The sequence below is a fragment of the Lepus europaeus genome, chromosome 3 (assembly GCF_033115175.1).
Source record: "Lepus europaeus isolate LE1 chromosome 3, mLepTim1.pri, whole genome shotgun sequence".
Classification (NCBI taxonomy): Eukaryota; Metazoa; Chordata; class Mammalia; order Lagomorpha; family Leporidae; genus Lepus; species Lepus europaeus.
In genome coordinates, this window is record NC_084829.1 from 44,051,093 (window position 1) to 44,076,606 (window position 25,514).

The window sequence follows — 25,514 nt, forward strand, 5'->3', positions numbered from 1 at the left end:
GGTGGAGCCTGCGCGGCTCCGCCCCTCTCCTCCCTCCTCCGCTCCCCCTCCCCCATCCGCTGCCGCGGCCGCCGCAGGAGCCCGGAGCTCGAGCCGCCCAGCGACTCCCCCCTCCCCCTCCCCCAGCCCCGCCCCGCCCCAGCCCGGGGCTCGGAGCCGGAGCCGAGTCTGCGCCTGGGGGTGAGTACGCGACCCCCTCCCCAGCCTCCTCCCTTGTCTTTGAGGATTCCACCACCACCCGGAGGAAAAACCCGGACTCAGCTGCGCGTCCCCTCCCTTCTCCCTCCTGAGGGACCCAAAGGTGCCCGGGCCCGCGGGACCCCGCTGCCCCCAACCCCACACCATCCGTAGCCAAATGCAAGTCCTCCGACCCCTGTCGCGGGTCCATATGTGCCCCGCCCTCGGTCTCCAGCCCCTCGGGAGATCCCAGGGGGTGGGACCCCCGCCAGGGCCCCCTAGTGCCACTCTTCTTCCACCTTCCCGGCCCAGGTGCGCGTCCGCCCTGCGCCCCTCCGGGGCTCCCGCTGCACCGCACCTGCCCGCCGCCCCCGCCTCCGAGTTTTGGATCCTGGGGTCGCCAAGTCCGGCGCCCTCGAGCCCTTCTCTTTTTTTCTCCTGTGCGGGGGCCGGGTACTCCGAAGCTGCCCAGGAGCAGGGGTTCGCGCTCGGGCAAGGGCAGGGTTCGCGGGTGCGGGCTCGCGGCCGGCAGCTGCCCCTGGCGCGGCTGGGGACCGGTCGGCGGGCGGGAGAGGCGGCTGGCCCGGGGAGCGCGTCCTCAGCCTGCTCCCCGCACAGTGCAGTTCATTCATGAGCCGCCCGGGCCTGCGGCGGAGGGTGCGGCGGGGAACGGCGAGTGGGGCAAGGGCCCTGCTGGGGGGAGGGGGCGCGCTTTGTCCCTTCTGGCTGTCTTGACCACCTAGAGCGACAGTCCCAACACTTGTCGTCCTGTTGCCCAGCAAAGGGAAGGACGCTTGGGAAGTGGGCAGGAGAGGTCAGAGGGGCTGGCTGCCCTTGGGGCTCTGTGCTGCCACCTCCCTGGGTCCCCTGGGCAGAGGTCTGGACGCTGGGGGCCAGCCTGAGTACTCCACTGCCCTGAGAGGCTGGGGCCTCCCTACCCGGTACCACTACAGCCACCCCGGGAAGAATGAGACTGTGTCCCTGGCCTGCCTCACCAAGCACAGGTGAGGAGGGGAGTGGAAGTGTCGGCCAGGCTCTAGGTGGGAGTGTGCTGGCAGTGCGATGGCCCTCCAGGGCACCAGAAGGCCCAGGCCCTGGCGTGCCCCAAGACGCACATGCTGGGGCCTGCTGTTGGCTGGCCCGGTGTAGTCTTGGCCTGTGGATGGGTGGGTAGGTGGGTCGGTGGGGATGTTGCAAGGCAGAAGGTGGCCCCGGGAAACTAAGAGCCCCTTCTGGGTATCATACAAGTTCTGTCCAAGTATAACAGGATCGGAGAGGTCTGAGTTCAAATCCTGGCTCCACCACTATTTAACTGGGTGACCTTGACAGGTTCCTTAACCTCTCTGGACCTCAGTTTCCATTAAGAAGTGCGGCCATGACAGGCTTGGTCATGGGATCAGGCAGGGTAGCACAGGTGGATGCTGGCACCTTGCCTGGGAGCTGGCCGATAGTGGTTTCTCGCCCCTGAACTTCTGACCCATCCTGGGGTAGAAGCACCCACCTGCGCCCACAGCCCCGCCTCAAACAGATGCATGGGGTGTATTGCCAGAGCTTGGGAACATTCGCTGCCACTTTAGCAGTGTCCCTCCACCAGGGTAAGCCCTTGAGCTGACTGAGGGACTCTATGCTATTTCTGTTACATTAAATACTAAGTTTTATTGTTATTTTTACCAGTTTTCCTCCACTAAACCAAACCCTTGTATTCTACATCTTATTGATAATTATAGGTGCTAGGACGAGGGGGTTAGTATATGCCTTAAGCTGTAGTGAGAGACTTACACAAGTCATCTTGTGTAATTCTGAAAATGACCAGGCGACTGGTTTATTGTCCCCTTTTTCCAGCCAGTGGAGCTGAGACCCAGGGTGAGTGAGTAATTGCCTAGGTGGGCAGTTAGATCTTTCCCAACCTAGAAACTGTGCATTCACACACACACACACACACACACACCCAGATGGTGTGCCTGTCCCCTGCACTGGCCTCAGAAACTGAAGTCACAAACCCACGGCCTGAGTGCAGGGTCTGGAGCAAGAGGAGAGACAGAGGGGATAGAGACAGGGCATGGCATTTCTCCAGAGTGGTAGCTGGTGCCCCCCCCACCCCGCCCCAGCCCCTGGCTCCCTGGTGGAAATGGCTCTAACATTTGCAGAGGCAGCAAAGTGCAGTGGTTAAGGGCATAGACTTCAGCCAAGCTGCCTGGGTCCATATCTGGGGCTACCACAGACTGGCTGTGTGACCTTGGTCAAGTTCAGTGCCTTCTCTGTGTCTCAGTGTCCTCCCGGAGTCATGATGGGAAGCAAATGAGTTACGATTTATTCAGTGCTTAGAACAGTGCCTGGCACAAAGTACAAGGGCACTTCAAAAAGTTCGTGGAAAATGGAATTCAAAGTTCAGAAGTTTACTTTGGTGCAAAAAATGTTTGAAATCCATCTATAGTTTTTTCTTTTTAAAATGTATTTGAAGTCAGAGTTACAGAGAGAGGAGAAGAGACAAAGGGAGAGAGGGGGAGAGCTTCCCTCCACTGGTTCACTCCCCAAATGGCCACAACGACCAGGGCTGAGGGTAAAGCTAGGAGCCCGGAGCTTCTTCCAGTTCTCCCACGTGGGTGGCAGAGACCCAAATACTTGGGCCTTCTGATGATCTCCCAGGCCATTAGCAGGGAGTTGGATTGGAAGCGGAGCAGCTGGATCTCCAACCAGCACCCATCTGGGATGCCAGCATCGAAGGCAGAGGCTTAACCCACCCGCCCCCATGCATAGATTTTTCATGATATACATGTTCCGGGGGCTTTTTGGGCCCCCTGCCCCAGAGAGTTTGATAAGCATTTGATAAGTGCCTTCTTTCACTACTACTTCTATCCTTAACTTGTGGATACATTTTTACCTATCTGTGTAAGACAAGGATATTAATATCTCTTTGTTACATATTGGAAGACTGAGGTCTCCAATTACATAGTAACAAAGCCGGCCTCCATCTTTACCTCCTCCCATCAGTCCACATGGCCTTCCCAGAATCCCAAGCCCAAAATTAAACTTTCCCCAGTAACTCCATAAAAAAAAATTTTTTTTATAACTCCTCAACCCCTGCCATGCACACACTCCATAATGGTAAAATAGTAACCTTAGCTCAAAATAAAATCCTATCACTGTCTCCACACACTCCCAGCTAAAGCCTGTTTCAGACTAGAGAAACCCCGGGATCCGGCTGGCTCACCTACCTCTCCAACCCCCCCACCCCCCTCCCCCGATCTGCCCCTGCCTCTCCACCCCCCCCCCATTATTCCGCCTCAGGCTCTTTCCTCCTCTCTGCCGCTCAGCCCAGTGCTGGCTCTGGGAGCAGCTGCCCTTGATGAACAACCCCGCCCCCACAATTAAGAGCTTGGCCTAACCCTGTGGACTGGCAGAGCCACCAGCCCTGCCCCGCCCCTAGCCTGCCCTGTGACCTCTTGGGAGTCCCTCCTTCCTCCTCTGTGAAATGGGGGTAATGATGTGAGTGTGCCCTGCCCTCCTCCTGTTCAGGTGAGAGGATCAAGACCCTCCCCTTCCCACTGGGGTCCCTTCTTGTAGAAGCTCCCAGAATTCTCTACCTCACTTTGGAGAAGAGCTAACCACTGGGGGAGGAGGAGGAGGATGGTGCTCATTATATTCTGACCTGGTGCGGCCTTGGGGTTCAGGGACACAGGCAAGGGGTGGGAGTGGGCTGGTGAGATTTCTGGAGTATGTTGGAGTTGGGAGATGCGAAAGAGGTGCTAATTAGAGTCTCCCACCCCAATCCCCTGCCAGTCCAAGGTGCCCACACTTAACCTTTAGCCTTCCTGGAGCCTCTGGATTCTGCGCACTCTGTTTGCATACCAGGCTCTCAGACACACCCATGTGCACGCTGCCAGTTAGAGCTCCCTTCACTTCCACCGACTGCCAGGCAGTCACCTGCCTCCCACCGCACACACTACACACATCCACACACGTTCCCACAGTGCCCTGAAGATACATAATGAGCATCAATGAAGCTGCCGTGGTCCGCAGAGCCCTGTTCTAAGCACGTGGGAAAAGCATCCTGGGGCCGTGAAAAGGGTTCAGGCTTTAGAAAGTTGACTTGGGTTTGAATCCTGAGTCCATCATTTTGCTAGCAGTGTGACCTTGGGAATGCTTCTTAACCTCTCAGAGCCCCTGCGTCCTGAGGAAATGATACACAGGAGTGCTGAGGATTAAATACAGTCATCCATATATTATTCTTGAAAGACTAGGCACTAGGTAAGTGGCACCTGCTTCAATGACTAAATTGGTATTTCTGGCTTGGGCTAGAAGAGAGGGCAGCATAACACGCACAGGACCGTTACTCAGCCTCCCTCACATGAACTTTGCGGAGACTCCTGGGGACCAGATGAACCCCATAAACAACTCCAGCTTCCCCCCCCCTTCCATCTGATGGCATGTGCCCCTTGCCCTGCGGTCCGGGTTAGGAAGAGCCATGGGGGACCCCTCTGGTCACCCCCGGGGCTGAGGGACACTTGCTCCCAAAGTTGCAGTCAGTGATTGTAGGTTTGTTGTTCTCTCTCTTTGTCTGATTCCCTTTCTTCCCTGGGGAGTCCCCCCTCCCCCGGCAGAGCTCTGGTGTAGTCAGCAGATGGGTCCCCAGGGGCCCCCTGGGAGGATGGGGTGGGGCAGCGCCGCCTCTGCAGCAGCAGCCACACCACACTTCATCACCCGGCGGCCGCCCGCCTGGGCAGCCTCCCCCGGGGCCCAGCTCAGCTCTGTCCCCAAGCACTTCCAGAACCCAAGCATGCATCGCAGCTGGCTGCCACTGTCTTCCAGCCTTCACCCAGAGCATCCAGGGCTGAACAGCCGTGCAGAGACTAGGGCAGCCGGACAGGAGCCTAGCTGCAGAGGCTTAGGCAGGCTAAGAGGCCCCCACCCACTCACCCCTCCTTTGCCAATGGAAAAGCTTGCTGGAGGGCACAGCATTCCCAGCGTGCCCTGCTCTGGAGGCAGGAGCAGTGGCATTATGGGAGTTGTAGTCCTCACGCGACTCGGGTGATCCTGTGCAGATAGTTGGAGAGGTGAGGAAGCTGGAGGGGAGAACAGGTGTAGGATGAGCAGGAATAGGTGATGCCAGGCAGGTAAGAAACCCAGACGTCATACTTCTTGACTTCCCCCTCGGACCCCAACTCCAAGGACAGGGGCAGCTCAGAAGTTGAACATCTTGTTTCGAAGCCAGTTAGGCTAGTGCTTTCCAGTTGCAAATTCTAAACACATGAAGTCATGCCATCCTCTAATGGGGTAGGGGGTAGAAGGAAAAGATCCCAACAAGGCAGTTGATTCTGGCCCATCTTCCCCTGGCCTGGAAGCCTGGGACCCTCAGAACTGAGACCCCTTCCTATCTTCACTCAGGCCGAGTTCTGCACCCTGAATGAGAGCTGGGGAGAGAGAGAGGGAGGCATTTATGGTGTGTGCACGGGGGCGGAGGTAGATGTTCCAGAATCACAGATACCTTCTGGCTCAGTGGAACCAGTCTCCCCAGTCTGGCCTGGCATCTGGGCTGAGTTCCCCGGACCCGGGGTGGGGTCGCAGATCTAGAGCAGTGGAGCTAAGTCCATGTGACTCATCCCTCCCACCCAGGCCCTTATCTCCAGTAGCCAGAGCTTCCCCCTACCCGGCAGCCCCGTGATCTGCGCTCACCGCCCCCTCCCCATGCCCACCCTCCTGAGGCTGTGAGGGGGACGGGTGGTGGGGGCAGGCACAGCTGACTGCTTCGCCCTCTGCCCAGGAGGACCATGCGGCAGTAGCAGCCATGCTGCCCTTCCTGCTGGCCACACTGGGCACCACGGCCCTCAACAGCAGCAACCCCAAGGACTACTGCTACAGCGCCCGCATCCGCAGCACGGTCCTGCAGGGCCTGCCCTTTGGGGGTGTCCCCACCGTGCTGGCCCTGGACTTCATGTGCTTCCTTGTGAGTGCCCTCATGCCACTCCCTGCCTCCGGCACTGGGGCCCAGTACCTACCTGGCAGATAGCTCCGGCTGTAACCCTGTCTCCCCTATGCAGCCCAAGCCTCACCTCTCACCTTCCACCAAGCCAGGGCCCTCCTCTCCTGAGACACAAGTCTAGCCCCTCTGCCCCCCCGCCCCTGTCCCCCATCTGTGGCAGCCTCGCCACCTGCCAACCAAGCCCTCTTCCCCCAGGCACTGTTGTTCTTGTTCTCCATCCTCCGGAAGGTGGCCTGGGACTATGGGCGGCTGGCCTTGGTGACAGACGCAGACAGGTAAAGCCTCTCTCCACCTCTCCTCGAAGACACCTTGTTCCACACTCCCCCAGGAACAAGAATGCGCCCGCCCTCTCTCGTCCCAGAGTGGGCATGGGCTGCGCGAGGACCCTTCATCGGGCCTCTGTTCCCTGCCCGTCCCCAGGAGCGTCCTCCGCCCCTGCTAACCCTGCCGTTCTCTGTCCCCAGGCACCGGCGGCAGGAGGGAGACCGAGTGGAACAGGAATAGTATGTGGGGCACCGGCCCCCTCGCCCCCACTAAACCAGCTTTTCCTTTTCTTCTCTCTCACGCGGCTCTTCTCTTCCTGCCAAGTCGCTGGTTTCTCTTTGCAGTTTTCTCTGCAGGCTCATGTTTCAGATTAACGCGGGCGGTGTGCTTTGCAGAGCAGGGGGCTCCCCAGCTTGTCTCTGCCTCCCCCCCCCCCGCCACCTCTCCCTCTGGCTCCCTGCCTGGGAGAGGTCCCTCCCTGTGTGCCCCCGCCTTGTGGTCCTCCAGGGAACCCACGCCACAGTCCTCAGCACAGTCACGCAGAGACAAGATGGGGCGTCACCTGCGGCTTCCTGTCTCCTAACAGCTAGTTCTTCACGTTCCAGGGGTCCCCGCTCACTCTTTCTGGAAGCCTGAGGTGGAGGCTGCCCGAGGAGCCCCCCAAGTCTGGCCCTGTGTGTTATCTCGTGGTCTCTGTCTTTAGGACCGGAGTTGCAGCAGCTGCTGGGTTTGGGGAACAGGGAGGATAGGGCCCCACCCAAGAGACATCTCCCAGCCCCCTCCCCTTCCCATCCCTTTCTGGGTCCCCCTAGGTCCCTACTTTCCTTCACCTTCCCATTGCTCTTTGCATCCTTTTGGCTGGGTCCACCCCACCCCACCCCCTGCTGGTCATCCTTGGAACTGCAGGGCCCTCTTACATTCTGCCTTCAACCTCCTGGGTGAAGGATGAAGACGCTCCTCTCAGGGCCCCCCCACCCAGCATCGTGCTGCCCCTCCCCCCGTGGGGAAGAGGTGTATTTGAGGGAGGCAGGGTGGGGGGCAGTCACTCCTCTTGCTTCAGCCTCTGCGCTTTCTGTGCCTTCTGTAACCCTGGAGCCCTACTATGTCACCCTGGTCCCAGGGGCTCAGACTCACCCAGCTCCCTGGTCTCTCGTCTCCCCCACCCCCCAGTGTGGCCTCAGCTATGCATGGGGACAGTCATGACCGGTACGAGCGTCTCACCTCTGTCTCCAGCTCTGTGGACTTTGACCAAAGGGACAACGTGAGTGCCCTTCTGCAGATGTCTTGACCCCTCCCCAGTGCCCTCTTGGCTTCCTGTGCTGTGCGGTCAGAGGCACAGATGGGGCCTCCTCCTCAGCTAGGGAAGGGGCTTACCTAGGATCCATAGGACCTCCTGCCCTCCCTGTCACCCCCCATGCTGGCACAGCCCTAGCACCGGTAGATTCCAAGCTGTGACACCGCGGTGGACTTCCCTACCCGCCTCTGCTGATGAACCCTCAGGCCGCCATCTTTCTTTAGAAATCATAGTGAGCCTTCCAGGCCTGCCCAGTAGCACCCACAGATGCCATTGTCACGTCCAGAGGTTGCAGGCAGGCCGCCCTGGCCCCATGGGGTGCCATGACCTGCTTGGGAGACGGAGCTGAGCAGCTGCAGCCCCTCTCCGTGAGCATTCACTCAGACCCCAGCTCCCTTTCATGTCAGGTCTGTCGCACAGGTGCTGCGACCTGCCCCTGTCGCGCTGAGGGTGAGGGGCGTGACCTGCAGACAGTGGGTGGGGCTGGTCGGTGCAGCTCAGGCCAGGGGCCCTGCAGCAGCCTCCGCAGAGGCGGCCGTCGGCTTGCTGAGTTGGACTCCCCGGTAAGTGGTGACGCAAAGGCCCCCCCCACCGTGCTAGCGAAGGTGTGATAGGTCCCCTGCTCAGGGGCCGTGGCAGCAGGTGGCATGGTGCCCTGTCTTGGCAGAAGGGCATCCTGGGCCTTCTCCTGGTAAGAGATAGGGATGGCTGTCCCCCAAGGGACCACTGCTTGAAAGCAGCCTGGGGGTCTGGAGAGGACAGAGATGTCTCAGCGGCCGCGTGACTATGGCTTTCATGCCTTGAGGGTGGACTGCAAGACACAGCTGGGACTTAGGCAGCAGGGCCCACCCCTGTGCTTGTTGGCAGCCACGTGGCAAATCTGTGTCTCCTCTGGGGATCTGGGGACCTTGCTACCTGTCCTAGAACTCCCCAGCCCCGCCCTTTGCAGGGGTCTGTGGCTGGGGACGTGAGGATCCCAGTTTGTGCAGGAACAGCAGCAGGTCCCAGGGTGTAGGGTTTGTCTTCAGGGTGGGAGGGGTGTGTGTGCCCAGGTGAGCCACAGCCTAGGTGTAATCAGAAGGGGTGGCTGGGATGTGAGGGGCAAGGGAGCTTGGGCTGGTGGGATGGGACTGGAGCTGACGGCCCCCTGTCCCCCCAGGGTTTCTGCTCCTGGCTGACAGCCATCTTCCGGATAAAGTAAGTGAAGGGTCTTCGAGCTGTAGAGCCAGAGAACGCCAGAACCTGCCACCTCCCTCCAAAGCGCAGGGGCCAGCGGCGCTGAGGGCCTCAGAGCGCCTAGCCTCAGCGCCTCAGAGCGCCTAGCCGGGCCAGCGCCCTGCTCCCTGCTCCAAAGCCGCTGCTGGCCCCTCACCCACCGCCCGCTTTATCCCACATCTCCTCCGCCTGGGGGGGTCCCCCCCCCTCTGCCCACAGCTCCCCATGCCCCTGCCCCTCCCCCTGCCTCAGCCTCCATGCAGCCAGCGGGTGGGGGCAGCAGCCAGCCAGCAGCAGGCAGGAGCCAGCAGATCGAGCCAGAGTCCGGCAGGCAGGCAGTGAGCGCTGAGAAAGGCAGGAAGCTCACCAGGTCAGCACTGCCACCACCTGCTCCCCCAGGCCCCGCCCAGGTGTGGCGGGCTCCCCACCCCAGCTCAGCCAGCACCCATAAGGCGCTGCTGCCCCCTCCGTTCTCCCCTCTCGTTCCCGATGTCCCTCTTCCCCCTCCTCTCCCTGCAGTCTTCCTCCTCCTCCCACCCCTCTCGTTCCCTCTGTGCTCCCCAACCCTTCCCTTTCCATGCCTGCCCGCCACTTCCACTCCCTCTCCCCCTCCCAGAGCTCCCGTAACTGCTGCCAGCTCAGCAGGGGCTAGGGTGGCCGTGGGTGGGGCGGGCAGCCCCTGCTCGCCCCGGTCCTGACCCAGTTCCCCGTGCACCGCGCGGCCTGCAGGGATGACGAGATCCGGGACAAGTGTGGGGGCGACGCTGTGCACTACCTGTCCTTCCAGCGGCATATCATCGGGCTGCTGGTCGTCGTGGGCGTCCTCTCCGTGGGCATCGTGCTGCCTGTCAACTTCTCAGGGGACCTGCTGGGTCAGCGAGGGCCCAGGGTGGCTGGGACGGGGGGAGGTGGGCATGTGCCCTGCCACCCCCCCCCCCACCATCATCCTGTCCCTCTCTTCCCTCCCCAGAGAACAATGCCTACAGCTTTGGGAGAACCACCATTGCCAACTTGAAATCAGGGTGAGGTTGGGAAGCTGGGCCGTGGGGCCCAGGTGGGGTCCCGATGGTGGCGGGGGAGGGACAGACAGCTGGGGCTGCAGAGAGAAGAGGTGGATCCCCTGATGTGGCCAGGTAGAGAAGAGGAGGGTGCCGCCTCGGGCCAGGGGAACGTGCTGTAGCCTGTGGGTGGACCAAGAAGAGGAGCCCTCGGGGGGGACACTGCCTTTGGCAAGGAACAATCTTGGGGCTTTGGGGGCGGGAGGGCCGGGCCCGCCCTGTGAGGGGTGAGTGCCCGAAAAGCGGCAGGCCAGTGGCAGTGAGGGCCCCCGTGTGCTCCAAGGGTTTAGCGCCGGGCGGCTGCGGTGTTGAGTGTGTTCCAGCCCCAGCGGCGCCCCTGTGCCCCCAGGAACAACCTGCTGTGGCTGCACACCTCCTTTGCCTTCCTGTACCTGCTACTCACCGTCTACAGCATGCGCCGACACACCTCCAAGATGCGCTACAAGGAGGACGATCTGGTGAGTGAGGCAGGGCCCAGGGGAGTCAGGCCAGCGGGCTGTGAACCCTGGCTCCGCCGCTCAGAAGCTCCTGTCCTGCCAGGTACATAACCCGCCCCACCCCACCCCTGCCACTCAAGCCTCAGGTTCCTCACCTGTGAGGTGGGAGGATGCCAGCAGCCCCCCGCCCGCCCCCAGGTGGCTGGGAAGGTGTGTGAGAAGAGAGTGGAGGCACCTGTGCTGTGCTTGGCGCTCGGGCGGTGGCCATGGCTGATAGTGTGGCAGCGGCACCTCCCCCCTTCTGTGCTGGCTCACTCACCAAGTCCACGCCAGCCACTGCACTGGGGGGTCAGGCTCTAAGGATTGAGAGGAGGCCCGTGGCACCCCTCTGTAACCCAGGGGGCCGTCTCGTTGGGCTCACTGCCTAGTTTCCTCCCCACTTCCCCTGGGACCTGGCACCCCCCCACACACACACACACACACAAGGCCCTCTCCCAGCCCCTCCCCGCAGCCTCTGACAACTCTGGGCTTGAACTCCAGGAAGGCAAACCCCACCCCGTGCCCGCCCAGGTCAAGCGGACCCTCTTTATCAATGGCATCTCCAAATACGCCGAGTCGGAGAAGATCAAGAAGCACTTTGAGTGAGTAAACTCAGGCCCTGCAAACCCGCCTTTGTCTTTGAACCCCAAGGACAGTGTCACCCTCCTCTGTCTCCTGGGGTCTGCAGCAGGGACGGAGAATAGATGAAGGAAGAAATCCCTAATTTCCCACTGCGCATGCGCTTGGGCTGGGTGCCAGTCCCTTTAAGAACAGGAGGACCGTGACAGAAACGTACTCCCTCCTCCCGGCCCGGCCTGGGTCACACGTTGTTGGCTCAGGTCTGTGGGGGATGCGAGGCTTCCCCAGAGTTCCCGTGCCTTCTGGAGAGGGTGTGCAGACTGCTTGGCGCCCCGGACTGTGAGTTGGGCAGAAACCGGAGAAAAGGCAGGGGAGAGGCGACTCCCCTGGTCAGTGCCCATGGGTGGGGCAGTAGAGGAGAAGTTTTCCTTGGGGACATGCAGGGACAGTCTGTGTACAGAATCGGGCTGTGCCACATGTTCATGTCTTAGCTTGGCAAGGCTTCTCGGGTGTGGTTAGTCGTGAGTCACGCGGGGCGTTCTGGGACTAAGATGTGAGTGCGTGCGGGGAGCCTCGGGGTTCATGGTGTGCAGATCTGTTTGAAGGGTCTGGCCGGTGTCATGATCAGGGGCGCTGGTGATCTGGATCAGGGCTCAGGCTGATCAGAAGCAAGCTTTAGGCTGAGTTCCCTGCCTGCTGTCTGTTGGCCCGTGGCAGAGCTCAGCCACTGTCCTGCAGCAGGCCCTCTGAGATGGAATCAGAGACAGAGCTTGAGCAGGGCGGGGGTCAGGGGCTGGTCAGGGTCACACTCCAGAGCCCTGTGCATCAAGAGGAAGGACACCCAGTCTCACAGCATGCGTGCGTTGATCATCTTCTCCGTGCCAGGCGTCAGTGAACGGAAAACAACTCTGCTGGCATGCGGTAGACATGACAGCTGTCAAAGTTAGCTCGTCCAGGGCGGCCATTTGGCCAGCGGTCAGGCCGCTGATTGGCGTGCCCACTTCCCCTATCAGAGTGCCTGCCCTGCTCCCGACCCACTTCCACTGCAGGTAGCACTGATGGCTCAAGTAGCTGGGTCCCGACCACCCATCTGGGAGGCCTGGGTTGAGTTCATGGCTCTTGGCTTTGACCCTGGGTCAGCCCTGACTGTGGTGGGCATTTGGGACATACACAAGTTAGAAAAGAAATGCACATCTTTCTCTGTTTCTTTCTCTCTCTTTCCCCTACCCCATCACTCTACCTTTCAAAAAAAAAAAATAATAATGATAATGGGGTCTCCATGTGTTGTGCTGGGTTAAGCCACTACCTACAACGTCAGCATCCCATATGGGCACTGGTTCAAGTCCCAGCTACTCTCCTTCCAATCCAATTCCGCTAATATGCCTGGGAAAGCAGCGGGTCTGTTTGAAGAGCTGGCCAGCAGTCATGATCAGGGCCCTGACCGTGTACTTGGGTCTCTGCAACCCACCCGGGAGACCTGGATGGAATTCAGGTCTGGCTCAGCTTCAGCCTGGCCCAGCTCTAGTTGTAGCCACTGGGGGAATGAACCAGCAGATAGAAGATCTCTCTCTCTGTAACCCTGCCTTTCAAATAATCAATCTTTAAAAAAGTTAGTGATAAGCATTTGGCATTAAGTTAAGCTACTACATGGGATGCCCACATCTCATGTCAGAGTGCCTGGGTTCTTTTCCCATCCAACTCCCTACTAGTGCCCACCCTCGGGGCAGCAGGTGATGGCTCAAGTTCTTGGGTCCCGCCTGGGAGACACAGTGGAGTTCCTGACTCCTGGCTTTGACCTGATGCAGCCAGCCCTAGTTACTGTGGGCATTTGGGGAGTGAACCAGCAGATGGGGAACCTTTCTCTGTATCTCTCTGCCTTTTTTTTTTAAAAAAAAAAAAAAAGGATTTATTTATTTATTTTGAAAGTGTTACAGAGAGAGAAAGAGAGAGTACTTCCATCCATTGGTCCACACCCTAGATGGCTGCAACAGCCAGGACTGGGCCAGGCCAAAGCCAGGAGCCAAGAGATTCACTCAGGTTTCCCATGTGGGTGTAGGTGCCCAAGCAGTTGGGCCATCCTCCACTCCCTTCCCAGGCACATTAGCAGAGAGCTGGATTGGAAGTGGAGCAGCCGGGACTTGAACTGGCATCCATATGGGATCCCAGTGTTGCAGGCAGCAGCTTTATCCGCTATGCCAGAGCACCAGCCCTCTCTTTTGTTTAATACATTAAAACAAATAATTAGGGGCTGGCTTTGTAGCACAGCAGATTAAGCTACTGCTTGCAAACTAGCATCCCATATTAGAGTGTGGTTTCAGTACCAGCTGCTCTGCTTCCAATCCAGCTCCCTGCTAATGCGTTTGGGAAGGCAGCAAGTGCTTGGACCCCTGCCACCCTGATAGGAGATCAGGATGGGGTTCCTGGCTCCTGGCTCCTGACTCCTGGCTTGAGCCTTGTCCAGACCTGGCTGTTATAGCCATTTGGGAGTCAACTAGTGGACAGAAGATCGATCTCTCTCTCTCTCTCTCTCTCTCTCTCTCTTTCTCTTCACTCTCCTCTCCCACTTTCTCTGTCTCTCTGCCTTTCAAATAAATAAATAAATATTTTAAAAGAATAAATAAATAATTTAAAGGTGAACTTTCTTGAGACCCCATTTAAAATAAAGAAAAAATTTTAAACAGTTCTTTTTTAATTTGAAAGTCAGAGTCAGAGAGAGGGAGAGACAGAGAGAGAAATCTTCCATCCACTTTTCACTCCCTAAATGGCCATAGCAGCCAGGGCTGGGCCAGGCAGGAGCCAGGAGCTTCCAAGTACAGAGGGTAAAGCGCTTGGACCATCTTCTGGTACTTTCCCAGGCACATTAGCAAGGAGCTGGATCAGAAGTGGGGCAGCCAGGACTCAAACCAGCCTCCATATGGGATGCCAGCACTGCACACAGTGGCTAAACCCTCTGTGTCATACTGCTGGCCCCAAGATAGGTTTTTTTTTTTTTTTTTTAATGGATTTATTTATTTATTTGAAAGGCAGAATTACAGAGAGAATCTTCCATCTGCTTGTTCACTCCCCAAATGGCCACAACAGCCAGGGCTAGGCCAGGCTGAAGCCAGGAACCAGGCGCTTCATCCAGGTCTCCCACATGGGTGCAGGGGCCCAAAGACTTGGGCCATTTTTTGCTGCTTTCCTAGGCCATTAGCAGGGAGCTGGATTGGAAGTGGAGCAGTTGGAACTCAGACCAGCACCTATATGGGGGTGCTAGCATCACAGGTGGTGGCCTAACCTAACTATGCCACAATGCCAGCCCCAATAAATCCATTTTAGAAATCAAATAAAACTTAGATTACCCATTGTGGCTCAGCAGGTTAAGCTGCCACCTGCAACATGGGCATCCCATATCAGAGCACTGATTTGAGCCCTCCACTTCTGATCATGCTCCCTGCTAATGAACCTTGGAAGGCAGCAGAAGATGGCTCAAGTGCTTGGTGCCCTGTCACTCATGTAGGAAACCAGCCTGGCCCAGCCTCAGCTATTGTGACCATTTAGATAAAGAACCAGAGGATGGAAGATCTCTCTCTCTCTCTCTCTCTCTCTCTCTCTCTGTTTGTGTGTGTGTGTGTGTGTATGTCTCTCCCTGCCACTCTGCCTTTATAATAAATAAATCCCTTTTAGCAATTAGATTATCCTGGGTCAGCATGAGAGACCTCTCTGGGATCTTATTTGGGCTTCAAGCTATAATCAGCATGGGACACTCTGGGTCAGCCTTAGCAGCGTGTGCTCGAATTAGGTGGCAGCTCAATATTACTGTGAGAGGTCGGCATTTGGGGGAGCAGTTAAGGCACCATTTGGGATGTCCATGTCCCATATCAGGGCATCCAGGTTCAAGTCCTGGCGCTGCTTCTCATTTGAGCTTCGGCAGTGGTCCTGGTTATTGTGTGTATTTTGGAAGGGTGCCAACCAATGGGAGATCTCCCTCTCTCCCTCTCTCCCTCTCTCCCTCTCCCCCTCTCTCCCTCTCCCCCTCTCTTCCCCTCTTCCCCTCTCCCTCTCTTCCCTTTTCCCCCTCTCCCTCTTTCCCTCTCCCTCTCCCCCCTCCCTCCCTCTCTCTCTTCCTCTCTCTCTCTCCCTCCTCCCCCGTGTGTGTGTGTGTCTGTCTGTCTCTATCTGCTTTCCAAATAAATAAAAATAAATACACATTACAGAATAATTGAAATCAGTTACCAGCTTGTACCAAAAATCTGTTCTTTTAATTCAGATAATCTCATGAGCACCTATCGTGGGCTACACTGGGTGGACGCTGGGGCAAGCCCTGCCCTCATTTGCTTACGAGAGGCCGACAGTGAACAAAGGAACTGCTGATAGACACTGAGTCACGTGGAGGTGCTGGGGAGGAAACCAGAGCAGGGCAGGGGCGCAGTGAGGGGTTCAGGCAGGGCTGCTCTTTCCCGTGGCGGGGGGGCGGGGCGACTCTGACCCGTGGCACTGCCCAGTGCAGTGAGGAGCCGACTCTGCTGGTCAGCCTTCCTTCGTTCAGCACCCACCTCTTGGGTGCCCACTGTGTGCCTCGTGCCCGGGAGACAGGAGGCCTGCACCTGAGCCCTGACCTTGGGGAGCTCATAGTTTCAGCTGTCGGTGTCAGGGGTTGGTCTGCCGTTTTGTTTAGGAAAGGGTCCAGCAGTGAGCCTCTAAGCAGGGGTAAGGGGGACTGTGGTCCCAGCTGGGGTTGGGGGGCAGTGGGGTGAGCATGATGGAAGACTCATTTCATTGGTCCATTCATTGAGCATGTTGTTTTATTATTATTATTATTTTTTTTGACAGGCAGAGTGGATAGTGAGAGAGAGAGAGACAGAGAGAAAGATCTTCCTTTTTGCCGTTGGTTCACCCCGCAGTGGCCGCTGCGGCCGGCGCATTGTGCTGATCCAAAGCCAGGAGCCAGGTGCTTCTCCTGGTCTCTCACGCGGGTGCAGGGCCCAAGGACTTGGGCCATCCTCCACTGCCTTCCCGGGCCACAGCAGAGAGCTGGCCTGGAAGAGGGGCAACCGGGATAGAATCCGGTACCCCAACCGGGACTAGAACCCGGTGTGCCGGCGCCACAAGGCAGAGGATTAGCCTGTTAAGCCATGGTGCCGGCCTTATTTTTCTTAATATTTATTTACTTATTCGAAAGGCAGAGTTAGAGAGAGAGAGAGGTCTTTCATGTGGTGGTTCACTTCCCAAATGGCCACAATGGCCAGGGCTGGGCCAGGCCGAAGCAGAAACCTAGAACTCCATCTGGGTCTCCCACATGGGCGGCAGGGACTCAAGTATTTATTCCATCTTTGCTGCTTTCCCAGATGTGTTAGCAGGGAGCTGGATGGGAAGTGGAGCAGCCAGGACCGGCACCTGCGCTCATATGGGATGCCGGTGTCGCAGGCAGCAGCTTGACCTGCTGCATCCAGCACCTGTTTTCTTGAGCACCTAACGTGTGCAAGCCGCTGGGACAGGCCTGGATGTGCAGTGATGAACAGAAAACAGCCTCGTCCTCCGGGAGTGCTGGGCCTGCCGTCAGTGTTAGGCAGGGCCCGTGGTCTGTCTGGACGAGGGAACAGCCTGTGGGGAGGCTCGGGGGCTGAATGGGTCAGGTGTTGCAGATTAGAGACGAGTCTGGTGACCATGAGGGCTCACCCTTCCAAAAAGGAAGCCTAAAGAGGTTTGAGCAGCAGCAGTGTCAGGGAAAGGTATGTAGCCCGCAGGAAGGACACTGGCAAGGCCCCCATCCCAGATGTAACTTTCTAAGTTCTCGTGGGTTTCTGAGTGCATCTCCTAATTCAGAACCATCTGTTGTGCGTCGTTCGTGCTTGGGAATCCTTCGTTAAAATGTCCAATACAAGGCCGGCGCCGTGGCTTAGCAGGCTAATCCTCCACCTTGCGGCGCCTGCACACCGGGTTCTAGTCCCGGTTGGGGTGCCGGATTCTGTCCCGGTTGCCCCTCTTCCAGGCCAGCTCTCTGCTGTGGCCCGGGAAGGCAATGGAGGATGGCCCAAGTCCTTGGGCCCTGCACCCGCATGGGAGACCAGGAGAAGCACCTGGCTCCTGGCTTCGGATCAGCGAGATGCGCTGGCCGCAGCGGCCATTGGAGGGTGAACCAACGGCTAAAGGAAGACCTTTCTCTCTGTCTCTCTCTCTCACTATCTACTCTGCCTGTAAAAAAAAAAAAAAAAAAAAATGTCCAATACAATGTGCAGCCAAGGGGGCTCAGTCTAGATTAAGAGTTAGGATCAAGAGTGTGTGATTGGATGGAAAAAGTCCCTGCCTGGGGCCAGGTCAGTCTCAAGTCAAGGCATGGGTCACTGTCAGCTCGGGGTTAAGGCGTCAGCCTTGGGCCTGGATTATGGATCTAAGCGTGAGTCTCAGGTCAGGATTCAGGATCAGTGTGTGGTGTGCCTGGGGCCCGGGATAGGGAGAGCTCGTTCTACAGGCAGGGCTGTGGCTTGGTTGGCGTTACTCAGTGGTCGAGGCTAAGTGCTGGGAACAGGGTTAAGGGAACAGCAGCCAGTGACTAGAAGCAGCTCTTCTCCACCTGAAGTCCGCAGCCCTGGCCAGGAATCCGCCCACAGCCATGGCTGGCTGGCCCCAGGCGGTGTCCTCTCCCACATCCAAGCCCATCAAGTCCTGCTGCCCTTACAGTCCCCCGGCCCCCGTGCACCCGCTGCCTGCTCAGATGAGCAGGAGGCGGGATTGCAGAGTGTCCGCCTTGGGCCGCTCTCATTTTTGTAGACTGAGAAAGAGGGAGCTGGGTTCGGGACAGGGCAGGTGGTAGGGTCCCCGTGGAACGTGACTGCTGGGTTGTGTTTCAGGGAGGCCTACCCCAACTGCACAGTGCTGGAAGCCCGTCCCTGTTACAACGTGGCTCGCCTTATGTTCCTCGACGCAGAGAGGTAATGGGGCTGGGGGCAGCCGTGGCTGGCCCTGAGGGTCCTGTGCCCACTGGGGAATGTGGCGCTCTTTCCAGGGGGTTCCCAGAGCATCTGATTTCAGTTCTACCCTAGAGTGCATGTTAATTCAGCTCTGGTCAAAACAAAACCTGGAGGTTGAGTCTGTGGCCACAGTCCCACTGGCTCTGAGCGCGTACCCTTTCCTGCTGCAGTATGAGAAACTGAGGGCAGACTATAGGAAGAACCCCAGGGCCCTTGAGGAATGGGTGAGGAGGCCCTGGGGTGGGCGCGTGTCTGAAACATGTATCCTAAGCGAATCCCAGAACAAGACAGTCCCTTTCTTGGGGAGTGGGCCAGGTGACCGCCAGGCTGGGCTCCCTGTCTGTCCTCATGGCTGGGCGGTGGGTGACGGGGCACCTGGGTCCCACAGGAAGAAGGCAGAGCGGGGGAAGCTCTACTTCACCAACCTGCAGAGCAAGGAGAACGTGCCCACCATGATCAACCCCAAGCCCTGCGGCCACCTTTGCTGCTGCGTGGTGCGAGGCTGTGAGCAGGTAGGACACGGCTCAGCTGTGGGGCTCCGGTAACCCTGACAGGTGTGGGGAGGAGTCAGACAGGTCCTGGGCAGGCAGGGCCCCTCCCCTCTGGTAGAGCCCATCCCACAGTGCTAGGAGCAACACACACACACACACAGTGGCGTGATGCAGAGTAAGAGCCAAAGGCAGGCTGAACTTCCTGGGAGACAAGGCTGGGACCCTGGTCCCAGAAGCTCTGCTTCCCACGCTGGCTTTGTCCCTGTCCCTACAGTGACCAGGTTGTCAAACCCCGAGTTGGAAGAGGTCAGCTCTGAGCACAGCAGGTTTCTTCCCTGCTCCGTAGCTCAGTTTCCTTGTCCATGAGATGGGGGGGATTGTACCTGCCTTGGGAGGTTGTGCGCGTTAAGTGGGTTGGACTATGGGGGCAGGCAGGCACGGGTGGGCGTTGGCTGGGTGCCGCGGCGCCTGAGCCCGAGCCCTCCCTGCCGCGGCAGGTGGAAGCCATTGAGTACTACACGAAGCTGGAGCAGAGGCTGAAGGAGGACTACAAGCGGGAGAAGGAGAAGGTGAACGAGAAGCCTCTGGGCATGGCCTTTGTCACCTTCCACAATGAGACCATCACCGCCATGTGAGCCCCCTCCCCAGCCCTCGTCCCAGTCCCCGAGCAGCCCACCCGGGCTCCCGCGGTCTGCAGTGGGGACCCCTGGCCATGCCACGGTAACCAGTGCCCGTCCCCCAGCATCCTCAAGGACTTCAACGTGTGCAAGTGCCAGGGCTGCGCGTGCCGTGGGGAGCCGCGCGCCTCCTCCTGCAGCGAGTCCCTGCACATCTCCAACTGGACCGTGTCCTACGCCCCTGACCCCCAGAACATCTACTGGTGAGCATTCGGGGGTGCCGGGCCTGGGGAGGACAGGGAGGTCCCAGGTGTCTCTGGGGACCAGCTGGGCCCTTGAACCCCACCCCGAGTGACCGCCTCCCCTGCCTTCCCAGGGAGCACCTCTCTATCCGTGGCTTCATCTGGTGGCTGCGCTGCCTGGTCATCAACGTCGTCCTCTTCATCCTCCTCTTCTTCCTCACCACCCCAGCCATCATCATCACCACCATGGACAAGTTCAACGTCACCAAGCCTGTGGAGTACCTCAACGTGAGGCCCATGCCCCACCCCGGCCCCCGTACCGCACCATGACACACACGCACCTGCCTTTTCCTCATCCCTCCGTCTTGCCAGCTAGAAAACGGAAGAGGTGGATCAGGTCCTTGGCTGTTAGACTTACGTTCTGATCCTTATGTCAACACAGAAGCCTAGGCGCAGAGCAGGGCTGTTCCGCAGACAGAAGGGCGGGCCCGTGCACCTCCCGGGCACCCTGACGGCCGATCACTAAGTGGCAGCAGCGTGACAGATAAGGCCCAGACTGCCCGCCCGGGTCCAAGCCCCTACCCCACTGCTTGCCAGCTGGATAGGCTCTTAAGTCATGTCTTTGCTCATGTGTAAAATGGGGTGATGTTGAGAGGATTAACGTGTGGGAAGTATACAGTCAGTGCTTGGCACGTAGTAGGTGTTCAGTGCGTGCTGTCCGTATCATCCTCTTGGAGCTGTACCCGTGGCCCAGGCACCCGGCCTTGCCCCTGGCCCTCCAGCTAGTCTGAACTTTTTTTTTTCTTTAAAGATTTATTTATTTAAAAGACAGTGATAGGCAGAGAGAGAGAGAGAATGATATTTTACATTCTCTGGTTCATTCCTCAAATGGCCACAATAGCCAGGGCTGGGCCAGGCTGAAGCCAGGAGCTAAGAACTCTGTCCAGGTCTCCCATGTGGGTGCAGGCTTGGACCATCTTCTGCTGCCTGCCCAGGCGCATTAGCAGGGAGCTGGATCAGAAGCAGAGCAGCTGGGACTCGTTGGTGCTCAGATATGGGATTAAGCACTGGTTGAATCTACTGTACTGCAAGGCTGGCCCCTGCTCTGGACTTCTGACGTGGGGTCTAGCACTCAATACAGGAGGACAGACAGGCGAAGCGAGCTGAGCCCACGAGCCTGCCTCTACCTGACACTTGCCTCTGGGTGCCCCTGCAGAACCCGATCATCACCCAGTTCTTCCCCACCCTGCTGCTGTGGTGCTTCTCGGCCCTGCTGCCCACCATCGTCTACTACTCTGCCTTCTTTGAAGCCCACTGGACACGGTGAGCTTCCTCCATTCCCACCGCACCCCACTGGACACTCTCCCGGGCGTTGACCATCCTCCCGCTCCCTGCCCTGGCCAGCCCCAGAGCAGGCAGGGAAGGGACGAGGCCCAGCATCGTCACCTTGGGAAGCCCACCCTCTCCAGGGGACCCTCCTGGGACCCTCCTGCCCTGGTTGGACAGCAGGCGTGGGGGCTGGGCTCCCCTCACCTCTGCCTCTGTGTCCTGTGCCCAGCTCTGGGGAGAACAGGACCACTATGCACAAGTGCTACACCTTCCTCATCTTCATGGTGCTGCTCCTGCCCTCTCTGGGACTGAGCAGGTGAGTTTCAGAGCTGGGGGCACGGGGGCCGCCGCACGGGGAGTGGGGAGCACCTCAGCTTCCCTGCCTCCTGGGCATCCCGGGCCCCCTGAGTTACCCGCCCCATGCCGGGGGAGCTGCCCCTGGAGCTCCGTGCCGCTCCGGCCCCTTCCCCATCTCGCCTCTCCTTCCTCCAGCCTGGACCTCTTCTTCCGCTGGCTCTTTGACAAGAAGTTCTTGGCTGAGGCAGCTATTCGGTTTGAGTGAGTGACCTGGGGAACGAGACACTGCCAGCCCCCACGGGTGGGCAGGAGAAAGCTGCCAGCTCCCTGAGTGGGGTTGGGCCGGGGCAGGGGTGTGCGGACATCACGGGGCTGATGGTGTCAGCGCAGGGAAGGCAGCTGTGGGTGTCTCGGGTGTGACATGGGCGGGGTCCCTGGGGTCTGAGATGGGCTCCTGTCTGCATGCTGAGCTCCCACCGAGGTGTACAGGGGTCCGGGCTGCACTCGGGTTTGTGTGGGCGCCTCCCAGGCTGGTATCCTGGGACCAGCCATGGGAGTCTGTGATCTCAGGAAGTTGGGGCAGGATCTGCACTGGGCTCTTGGTCCTGCTTTGGGAGTGGCTTGGGGGCTCCTAGGGGGTAGCCCTGAAGGTCTCTGAATATTTTGGGCTATCTGGCGAGCTCTTGGCCTCACAACTCTGGCAGCGTCTTGGTGGGGGGGCACTGGGGAATTGATGGGCACAAGTTCTAGGGGGCACCTCTGAAGTGTCGGGCTGGTGCTCAGGTGTGCCGTACATACAGGTCCTTGTGGGCCGTCTTCCCCGGGGACCCCTGGGAGGTTGTGCTGGGGCACCTTCCTTGGCTGCATAAGGTTCTTGCTCTAGGTCCTCTGCCGTCACCTTGGGCTTGCACGCAGGGTGTCTGGGCGTTGGCAGAGGCTTCTGGGCTCCCTGGGGCTTGAAGCTGGGTTGTGCGGCACCTGAGGCACACACTCCAGGGGTGATTCTGGGTCCAGGTCCAAGGTGGGGAACCAGCTGGGTGTTGCTGGGGCTGACCCCTTTGTGGGTCCCGGAGGCCTCAGTGCAGTCCTGCGAGCATTCTGGGGACTCTCTCTGTGGGTCTTCACGGGGCCTAGGTGCTGGCTCCTCTGGGCACACTCAGCTATGTCTGTTCCTACTCTGCGTGTCTGGGGCTGACTTTGGAGGTGGTGTCTGCTGACGCTGGGGAGGGGCCTGGGACACAGGCGCTTGGGAGCTAGGCCGGGCAGTCAGCGTGGAGGAAGCAGGTTGGGGCAAAGGCGCGGTGTGCTGCTCGCCGGCTGGCAGTGGGCAGGCAGCCTCCAGGTCCCCCAGAGCTGCTGTGCTGGAGCGCCCGGTGCCCGCAGGTGTGTGTTCCTGCCCGACAACGGCGCCTTCTTCGTGAACTACGTCATTGCCTCAGCCTTTATCGGCAACGCCATGGACCTGCTGCGCATCCCAGGCCTGCTCATGTACATGATCCGGCTCTGCCTGGCGCGCTCAGCCGCCGAGAGGCGCAACGTCAAGCGGGTATGGCCGCCTGGGGCCGCAGCGGCCCGCACCGCGCCCCCTGGTGGCCCGACCAGAAGCAGCAGCAGTTAGACTGGGATGGGAGGGTGGGGGTGCACTGAGGCTGCTGGGATTCTGGCCCTGGGCCATTCCCTTCTCATCCGGGGCCTCCTCTTCCCATACAGACAGCCATATGTCAACACAGATAATCCTGAAGGCCCCTGCAGTTCTGACAGCCTAGTCTTACATCATGTTTGTTGGAGGCAGCTCTGTCCTTAACCCTCCACAGGAGCAAGGCCACCCAGCTCTTGGCCCACACCTGCCAATCCCTGAACACACCCCATCCCTGCCCCCTCCTGGACACCTTCTCGGCCACAGCCCCTCTCTCCCTCGCCCCTAGCTCTCTGCTCCCCATGATTTCTTCCCAGCCCCCCAGCTCCTGGTCCCCTCCCCTTTCCCACCTGCCCTGTCCGTCTCCAGTCTGAGCCACCCTCCTGCCCATCTCCCCCCCAGCATCAGGCCTACGAGTTCCAGTTTGGCGCAGCCTACGCTTGGATGATGTGCGTCTTCACGGTGGTCATGACCTACAGTATCACCTGCCCCATCATCGTGCCCTTCGGTAGGCACCGCCGCGCCGGGACCTGGGCCCTGCTCGGGGGGACCCAGGACCTCACCCGCTCCACTCTAGCAAGGCAGGCCACCCCGAGTGGACAGGGCCCTGGCTGGGAGACCGGCCCCTCTGGTCTCCTGCCTGGTCCCTGGCTCACTCTGGGGCCCCGGCCTGGGGGAGGAGGGGGAGAGCCACGCCAGCTCAGGCTGGACCCGCCCGATGTGCTGAGTCCCCGGGCACGGTCACCCCGCCACAGCCATCCTCGCCCACACCAATGCCTTCACGCCTCCAGATGTCTTGAGCACACATCCCACAGCCACGGACGCGTCCAGACACTCCACAGGCATCCCGGGGCACATTGGTACACAACCTTAGCAATGCAGGAAAGGGCATGTCTTGCCATAGCTGAGCCTGAATGACTTGGGCAAATCTCTCTTCCTTTCTGAAGAAGTTCAGCAGAGTTTCCCTTTAACCATCAGCAACCCCTCCAGCCTTTCCCTCTCCCCCAGTAACATCCTCACCCCTTAACCAGCCTCCCTGGTTAGCCAAAGGCCCAGGCTCCCAGACTAACCTCCTTAACCCCTTGTGAAGCCCCCAACCCCTCGGCCTGCACGGGAATGGAATTGGCTATTTCATACTCGGCGTGTTTAGGGAGAACAGGCATAGGGCTCGCGCGGATGCTTGTTGGTCCACATGAGTGTTTGCCACAGCGCCAGCCCTAAGGGCTGCAGCCTAAGGGAGTGCAGCGGTGGAGGCAGGAGCTCTGTGCTCTTGCTGAGGCACAGGGCGGGGGCTGGGGGCCGCCGCTCCCACCGTCTCTGAAGGTCCAGCCAGCCCGAGGCAGGCACACAGTGGTTCCGAGGTCAGGGCCCGTGTGGCTTCCCCCAGGGCTCATGTACATGCTGCTGAAGCACCTGGTAGACAGGTACAACCTCTACTACGCCTACCTGCCGGCCAAGCTGGACAAGAAGATCCACTCGGGGGCCGTGAACCAGGTGGTGGCCGCGCCCATCCTCTGCCTCTTCTGGCTGCTCTTCTTCTCCACCATGCGCACCGGTGAGGAGCTGGGGGGGTGGGGGTGCAAGGCAGAGCCACAGCAGGGGGCCAGAGGGCGCAGGCAGGTGGCCTGGGAGAGGTCAGGGTGAGGCCGGAGCAGGTGGCAGTGTGGGGACTGCATTCCGGAGGCAGTGGAAGCCTCGGACCAGGCCCAGCGGGGTCACAGCCTCACTTTTCGCACCCCCTCCCCCAGGGTTCCTAGCCCCCACGTCCATGTTCACCTTCGTCGTCCTGGTCATCACCATCGTCATCTGTCTCTGCCACGTCTGCTTCGGCCACTTCAAATACCTCAGTGCCCACAACTACAAGGTGTGCGGGTGCGGGCTGGCTGTGGGTTCCGGAGCCTCCAGGCGGGTGCCGGGGGCTGCGGGCAGGGACACGCCCCCCACTCTCTGCCTCTTTCTGGACCCTCCCAAGATTGAGCACACGGAGACAGATACCGTGGGCCCCAGAAGCAACGGACGGCCCCCCACTGCTGCCGCTGTCCCCAAATCTGCGGTGAGTGCCCCACCCCGAAGTCAAGGCTGGATGTCCGAGGGCCAGACCCCAGGGTGGGGGCAGGCAGGGAGAGGCCTGGTTGAGAGCAGATCACTGCCAGTCCCCCGGGGGCCCTTGCCTGCTCTGCCGTGGTCCCCAGTCACCCCCACTCACCACCTCCTCCTTCCTCGCTGCCTTCAGAAATACATCGCTCAGGTGCTGCAGGACTCAGAGGTGGACGGAGATGGGGACGGGGCTCCTGGGAGCTCGGGGGACGAGCCCCCGTCGTCCTCGTCCCAGGACGAGGAGCTGATGCCGCCCGAGGGCCTGACGGACACAGACTTCCAGTCCTGTGAGGACAGCCTCCTGGACAACGAGATTCACCAGTAAGGGCAGGGGGGCCCTGGAGGCCGCGCCCTGCCCCGCCCCCGCCCCCCACGGACACTAAAACGCTAATAATTTATTAGATCTAAAGCCCTCCCCGGCCCCTGCTTTCATGACGGTATTTAAACCCGGGGACTTCGCCACTCTCCCCCACCACCGAGGGAGGGCGGGAGGGAGCCCCCCAACCTCAGCGAGGAGCAGCCCCGAGCCGGCCCCGGGGCAAGGAGGGGTGCGCAGGGAGTTCCCCCAGACCAGTACCCCCCACCCTGCTAGGAGCGAGGCCAGGAAAGGGTTAATGAGAGCCAAGAGGGGTACCTGGTACCGCAGCTGGAGACCTGGGGGGGGGCCCGGTGGATCAGGGGCTGCCACCCCCCCCCAGTTCTTCCCTCAAATCCCCCTGGGATCTGGCTCTCCGGAGAAGCAGAGCCTCCAGCCCCTGGGGATGCATGAGGGGCAAGGGGGTGCTGAGCGGGAGGAGGGGTCGCCCAAGCTA

At 59.6% G+C, this 25,514-nt stretch overlaps 1 protein-coding gene across 2 annotated transcripts; it reads left to right on the top strand.

The window, feature by feature from the left end:
• The first annotated feature begins 120 nt into the window (after window positions 1-120).
• On the top strand, window positions 121-25,514 carry TMEM63B (transmembrane protein 63B). Of its 2 annotated transcripts, none has more exons than XM_062186191.1 (24): window positions 121-180; window positions 5,939-6,121; window positions 6,353-6,432; window positions 6,622-6,660; window positions 7,592-7,682; window positions 8,875-8,912; window positions 9,660-9,802; window positions 9,901-9,952; window positions 10,338-10,446; window positions 10,996-11,066; window positions 17,874-17,954; window positions 18,382-18,505; window positions 18,982-19,115; window positions 19,227-19,364; window positions 19,478-19,631; window positions 20,560-20,666; window positions 20,902-20,988; window positions 21,165-21,230; window positions 22,353-22,515; window positions 23,008-23,113; window positions 23,993-24,160; window positions 24,354-24,469; window positions 24,578-24,658; window positions 24,839-25,514. In XM_062186191.1, the coding sequence occupies exons 2-24, from the start codon at window positions 5,963-5,965 to the stop codon at window positions 25,025-25,027; spliced, it is 2,496 nt and encodes an 831-aa protein (XP_062042175.1). In that variant the 5' UTR covers window positions 121-180; window positions 5,939-5,962; the 3' UTR covers window positions 25,028-25,514. The 2 variants fall into 2 exon arrangements, with proteins under 2 accessions (XP_062042175.1, XP_062042174.1); XM_062186190.1 differs by lacking the exon at window positions 121-180 and adding an exon at window positions 4,337-4,425.